Genomic DNA, 6,945 nt, shown 5'->3' with positions numbered 1-6,945 from the left:
GAAGACTGATAGATTCAAAAGGAGCATTTGCATCTTTAAGAAAGAATTCAGACACATCCCAATTGCCAGGATGTGCACTGGAGATCTTCGTGAAGCATGGCCTCTTCCAGCTCCCACGTGCCAGGTACCGAAAGAGCTACTGCAGTCTGCTTTTCCACCAGGTTAGGCTGCATATTCCCTCTCCGAGAGATCAAGCCCCACGCTTGATAGCTAGGCTGCCAGGGTGGGCGGGGACACTGAGACGGGGCGCGCCCACTCGGGGAGCGGCCCCCAAACCTCAGCTCAGGCCTCTCCTGGCCCCGGAAGGAAGCCAGGGCTGAAGAAAGGGGTGCCCCGAGCACGCCTCACCTGCAGGGAGTGCACATCCCTGCTTTGATCCCCGTAACACGGCCTGCCCGAGGCAAGGAGTGGATTCGTCTCATTCCTTCCTTTCTGCCACCCACCCGGTGTTTCCACACCGCTGTCGTCGGACGCTGGGACGTGGGGGACACTGGGGACAGCGAGGGCCCCCCCCCACCCCGCGCCTAGGAGGCGGCGACAAGACGGGGAGGGGCCGCCCGCCTCCCCTGGGCCTGCGGCGCGCGTGGATCAGTGTGCAGAGCGCGGCGCACGGACTCGGCTGGCTCGCCCTGCGTGCGGGAAGAGGATGCTGGCCGGCTGCCCCGGCCTGGGCCCGCCATCCGCAGCGTGCGCCGCCGCCGTCCTCTGAGCCCGCGGATGCTGAGCCGCAGCCCCTCGCCTCTCCCGGCCCGACCCGGGGCCTGACGGCGAGGGGAGCCGCGCTCCGGCCCCGGGCGGACGAGCTGGTGCTGCGGCGCTGCGGGGAGCAGCCTGCGGTTCGCTGAAGCCCGCCTGGCCCGGCCCCGCAGCCCCGGCCCGGAGCGCGCGGCTCCCGAGTTCTCTTACAGGTCTGCGCCAAGCCAGGATCTAGGGCTGGGCTTAGGCGACGCTGCAGAGCCCGAGATTGGGAAGGGGCTGGAGTCTCCCAGGGTTGGGTGGGGAAAAGGAAGTAAACAGAAGGAGGATGCGGGAATCCCCAGGACCGCCCCTGCTCCTTCTAGGCACGTTTTATTTTCAGCTTGGAGGCACTGGGCCTGGGGGGACTTTAGGTGAGGAAGACCGGCACAGAGCCGGGCATGCGAGGGATGGAGAGGTGGCTAGGCCCCTCCAGAAGCCAGAGGCAGGAAACCGGGTGTCTGGTGTGGACAGGACTGAGTGTGTGTGGGCGTGCTCGGGAGGCTGTGGGGTTGGAGGCTTGTGTAGCCAAGGATCTGTGTGAGGGGTGGGGTGGGTGGCCAGGAAAGAGGCGCTTCTACTTAGCCATGTCCTTTTAAGCTGCAGATGATCGGTGCCGCCTGTGTCCTGGGAACCCACTCAGCATTCCTGCCCCAGGTGGTCTCACTTCATCCACAACCAAGAAGAGCCTTCCCACCTTCTCCAGTTAGGAAGCCCCCCTGGTAAGCGGCTTGACCCGGACTCTTCCCTCGTTCCTTCGAAGCAGCCACCAGCCAAGATGCCGAGGAACCAGGGCTTCTCGGATCCCGAGTACTCGGCAGAATACTCAGCCGAGTACTCGGTCAGCCTGCCCTCTGACCCCGACCGCGGGGTTGGCCGGACCCATGAAATTTCCGTGCGGAACTCGGGGTCCTGCCTGTGCCTGCCTCGCTTTATGCGGCTGACCTTCGTGCCTGAGTCCTTGGAGAACCTCTACCAGACCTACTTCAAAAGGCAGCGCCATGAGACACTGCTGGTGCTGGTGGTCTTTGCGGCCCTCTTTGACTGCTACGTGGTGGTCATGTGCGCGGTGGTCTTCTCCAGCGACAAGTTGGCGCCCCTCATGGTGGCTGGCGTTGGTCTGGTGTTGGACATCATCCTCTTTGTGCTCTGCAAAAAAGGGGCTGCTCCCGGATCGAGTGAGCCGTAAAGTGGTACCCTACCTGCTGTGGCTTCTCATCACAGCCCAGATCTTCTCATACCTGGGCCTGAACTTCTCACGTGCCCACGCAGCCAGTGACACGGTGGGTTGGCAGGCCTTCTTTGTCTTCTCCTTCTTCATTACGCTGCCCCTCAGCCTCAGCCCCATCGTGATCATCTCTGTGGTCTCCTGTGTTGTGCACACGCTCGTCCTGGGGGTCACTGTGGCCCAGCAGCAGCAAGATGAGCTGCAAGGGATGCAGCTGCTGAGGGAGGTGAGTGCCGTCCTCCTCCCCATCCACCCATCCACCCACCCACCCATCCATTCATCCACCCACCCACCCACCCACCCATCCATCCATCCATTCATCCATCCATCCTTCATCACCCATCATCCACCCATCCACCCGCTCACCCACTCACCCATCCATCCACCCATCCATTCATCCACCCACCCACCCACCCTCCCACCCATCCATCCATCCATCCATCCATCCTTCATCACCCATCATCCACCCATCCATCCATCCATCCATCCATCCATCCATCCACCCATCCATCCATCCATCCACCCATCCATCCATCCATCCATCCACCCATCCATCCTTCATCACCCATTATCCATCCATCATCCTGTGCCTTCCCCTTCTAGCCAGGTCTCAGGCAGGTGGGATTGCTTTTGATGCCCGGGGTGCCCTAGAGAAAGGGTGCAGAACATTGGACCTCAGTGTTGGGTTGAGTAGGTGGCAGCCCCTTGGAGTCTTGGTGTGGAGATAGTCTTGTCCTGCCATTCCATCAGTGACCCAGGTCAAGAGACTTCTTGTGGCAACTTCTGGTCTCTAGCTGTCTTTGCTTAACTCCAGATGGAATCTGACTTGTGTGAACTCAGTGCGCTCTGTCAGGTGGGCACACTGTCTGCCCTGCATACAGAAATGGCTGTTACCCAGATCCAAGGGAATGTGGGTGAAACCCTGTTGCTGTGAAGGGCCATAAGGAGCAGAGATGTGATTATCAGATGTCTTGCTTCTGCCCTAGAGCTCAGAGTGTCACCAGCAGATAGGGTGGTCCCCTCATAGAAGCCAGGGTGTGGGGGACAACTGGGGACAGTTGTCTTAGCCACTGTGGTGCGGAGCACTCTGGTCCTAGTGGGCTGTTTCTGCTGGAAGGGTTGGAAAATTTGGCTTCGGCTGTATTAATTTGGGTTGCCACTGAGTGCTAAGAGAGACAGACAGCCAGAGCCTGCAGAAGATGGGCTGTGAGTCTGGCCTGAATTTATTTGGTCAGTCCCTGAAGGGCTCCCCAGAGAGTGAGTCACTGAATTCCATCCTATGGCATGACTTCCTCTTTTTCATACATGACCGGAGAGCTGGGAAGTGGCCAGTTACAGCCACCAGGTATCTTCTCTCTGCTTCTTTTCCCCACCTCTCGCTGCTTCAGCGTTACCAAAGCCTTTGTCGTTGTCTTCTTGGGTTTGGGGCCACAGCCTGCAGTGACCCCAATGATATACATCTGGTGGCTGATGAGAACTTATGGGGGGGCTATTCCATTGCCTCTCAGCTGTTTAGAGGAAAACGTAGCTTCTGCTGGGTTTTAACTTTGTTTTGTTTAGTTTGAGACAGGGTTTCACTGTGTAACAGCCTTGAATGTCCTGGAACTCATTCTGTAGACCAGGCTGATCTTGAACTCAAAGATCCACCTGCCTCTGCCTCCTGAGTTCTGGGATTAAAGGTGTGTGCCACCACTGCCTGGTGGGTTTTAACTTTTTAAGGTCTCGGTCCAATGTTCTTTCTGTTTTACCATTCTGGATCAGGTAGGAACCTATTTCACAGATCTTTTTTAATCTATTTTTTTGAGGCAGGGTCTCATGTAGCCCAAAATGGTCTTGCTGTAGCTGAGGATGATTTGGAACACCCGATCCTTCTTGTCTCTACCTGCCAGATGTTAGGATTACAGATGTGGGCTACCACGCTCAGCTAATTTCACAAAAGCTTTCAGTACGGCTCAGCTCTGGGCTAGAGCCCGTGGGGGATTTGTAGGCATGCCACCACATTTTTGTTTTGTTTGTTGGTTGGTATTGGGTATTCTCTTGAGAATGTCTGTCATTGCTGTTGTGGCTTTCTGGGTTGGTGGCTTCAGCTTGTGTCTCTGCTTGTGGACAGTTGTGCTGGAGGAAGATGCCCATAGTCATTGCTACTGGGGATTGTTTGGGACAGGAAGGTCTGTCAGCATTTGGGGCTTGTGGGCATATTCTGAACCACTGCTTTGCAATAAACAGGCATTTCTTCCTTTTTCCTCTTGCCAGGGTCCCTGGGTCTTGGCAGTATCCCCCCACTGTGTTGTTAATTGAGTCAACAAATCAGAAGAGCACAGAGCCTCCCACCCCCACTGCACCTAGACCCGCTTGTTGGCTGGAGACGTTTGGGGTACAGAAAGCGACTTCTAGTGAAGTTAAGCAGTCCAACCCTCAGAGTGCTGGGATGGGCGCGCAGGGGTTCAGTGGGGAGCAGACTTGAGTGACTGTAGATGGTGTGTCCCCAGGGACCAGCAAACCACTGACCAGATTACAAGGGGGAGCTGTTTCCCAGGGTGTGACCCTGGAAGATTGTTCTGTGGGTTCTCTGGCTGGTGGAGGGGCCCTGATGCCTGCGTCAGCTCTGTGTGGTAGAGGATGGGTCTGGCGGTCAGCCTAAGGAGATGACCAGCTGGGGGCCAGGAGAGAAAAGGTGAACCTGAAGTTCAGATGGAGCGGCTGCCAGCCCGTGGAAGGTGGCCAGCATTGAGTGGTGCCTGGATAGTCCGCTCTCCTGCCAGATTCCCTGCTTTGGCCTTCTCATGTGTTCTAGAAGAGGTGGTAGCACAGGTGGGAGCCTGGGGTAGCATCTAGTCCAGAGCCCCGGTGATAGGGAAAGAGTCACAGGTAAGCAGCTGCTGTTCATTGGCCGTAGAAATGAGGGGAGAGCCCAGGTGTGCTGACTTCTTGACCAGGGTTCTCATGTCGGTGGGAATTTGTCCCCTCAGCTTGAGAGCAGGATCCTGTCTTCTCCTCCTTGTCTATTGGCGACAAGCACTCTCTCGTTGTTGTTGTCACCCTGGGTCTCTGTCCATCAAGTAGATGGAACATCATTATCTCAGTTTTGAGCCCTGACTTAGCTAGTCTGAAGTCCCTTCCTGTGACTGAGGTTTGTGTTGAGTGATACTTCAGGCCCATGTCTCTCTGGGTCCCACCTTCTCCGGTCAGCAAGAAAGTGAACTTTCAGGCTCCTGAGGAGGAAAAGGACTGAGGACCTGGGTCCAGGAAAAGTGTCCCCACAGGCTGGGTCCTGGGTCACAGATGTAGCCTGGATCCCTGTTGAGCAGTTTTGAACTCAGGATTCCTGGTCTTAAAAGAGACCAGGCTGCAAAGAAGTGAGAGCCCTAGTTGTAATCAGGGGAAAAAGTAAAAATATAACTCAAGAATAAAGCTATCAAGGCTGGGCACATAGCTTGGTGGTGGGGTACTTGCTTAGCACTCTCAAGATGCTCTGAATCCGATCTCCAGTGCCTCCAATAATTTATACGTACATGTTTATAAAGTAATAAATGTATAACAAGAATCTCGAATCCCAGAGGAACATGATCTTGCCATGAAACCTTGCCCGGAACAACTTGGCTTTGGGGATGGGAGGGAGAAGAGAGCCTCCCAAGGTTAAATTGGGAGTCTGAGGTAAAATCTGGAGGCCAAGCTTCCTGTTTGTTCCAGAAGTTTCTGAGTTGGATTCTTTGGGACAAATGTGATTTTGTTTTGATTTTTAATGATTCGTTTATTTTCATTTCACATGCATTGGTATTTTGCCTGCATGTCTGTCTGTCTGTCTGTCTGACAGCTAGAGCTAGAGACAGTCTGGAGCTAGAGTTACAGACAGTTGTGAGCTGCCATGTGGTTGCTGGGAATTGAACCCGGGTCCTCTGGAAGAGCAGTCAGTGCTTTTAACCGCTGAGCCATCTCTCCAGCCCTACAATGACTTTTCACAAGGTGCCTAGTTCCCCAGGTCCAGTCAGCAAAGTCTTCCTTCACATATAGCTTTTTTTGGTAGCCCATCTCTGAGTCCTGTGGAAACGGAGGTCCATGCAGCGTTGCTGTGGGGACAGATACCTGGGACCCGTGTCCCCTGGGTGTGGAGTAAAGCGTCATTCTTTCACCGTAGTGTTTGCTCCTCCAGCCTGTGGGATGGGAACTCCCTGGAGACTGGGAAGGGCAGGGGTGAGAGGGGCCAGACACTCAGGTCCTCCATCAGGAAACTCCTAAGAGCGCCCGCAGACCCCACCTGGGCCCACTTTCTTCTTCAATTCTTGCCTGTGTGTTCCTCCTTCTCCTCTCTTTGCTTGTTGGCTCCGACTGGGTCTCCCCTGGGTCACGGAGGTGGGTGGGCTCCGTTTCATAGATTACACCTGCGGTTCTGGGTAGGCCTCGTGGTTTTGGTTATGACTGTGAGCAGCACCAGGGAGTGGTTCCCGTGCCAGACTGCTGCCAGAGTCGCCTGCAGTCCCCACACACCCGTGTCTGTACGTGGCTGTGTGGGGGGAGGACTAGAGGTCGACCTGGGGTTTGTGGCAACCTGATGTCTCGGCAACCTGATGTCTCGTCCTGGCTTCTTCTCAGGGGGCCAGTGGATGGGTTCCAGTGATGAGAGCATGTGCAGGTGGGCAACTGGGATTGGGGTGATGTTGGGGCCTTGTGGATCAGGGAATGGCAGAATGTTACAGAGTGAAGAGTAGAACCTCGAAGCCTTCGGGTCTGGGGCAAAGAGAACCAGGCGTGGGATTGTCAGCAGTGGGATTCTCCGGCTCGCCCTAGGACTGACTGGGGAGGAAGGGTGAGTCAGGAGGAGCTACAGACTCCCTCATCCGGGTTCTGACATCTACGCCTCTTATAGCACAGCCTGCCCCCGGCTGCCTTACATGCTCCCGAGATGTGGTGAGGAAGCCACACGGGCAGGACCCCGAGCAGCAGCTGACGGCTGGGGACAGGTTGGGCACGGCAGGCTGAAGGGT

The 6,945-nt window shown here is 55.9% G+C and overlaps 1 protein-coding gene across 1 annotated transcript in view; it reads left to right on the top strand.

The window, feature by feature from the left end:
- Window positions 1–271: 271 nt before the first annotated feature.
- Window positions 272–6,945, top strand: part of Adcy3 (adenylate cyclase 3) — a 75,914-nt gene continuing 69,240 nt past the window's right edge. Inside the window, 3 exon segments of the mRNA XM_013119868.3 lie at window positions 272–908; window positions 1,336–1,888; window positions 1,890–2,189. Of these exon segments, the coding sequence (XP_012975322.1) occupies window positions 1,514–1,888; window positions 1,890–2,189 (675 nt within the window). The 5' untranslated portion in view covers window positions 272–908; window positions 1,336–1,513.

This window comes from Mesocricetus auratus, unplaced genomic scaffold (genome assembly GCF_017639785.1).
Source record: "Mesocricetus auratus isolate SY011 unplaced genomic scaffold, BCM_Maur_2.0 Super-Scaffold_100024, whole genome shotgun sequence".
In the NCBI taxonomy this organism is placed as follows: Eukaryota; Metazoa; Chordata; class Mammalia; order Rodentia; family Cricetidae; genus Mesocricetus; species Mesocricetus auratus.
Note: the sequence above shows the minus strand (reverse complement) of the source record. Positions and strands in the feature narration are given on the sequence as shown.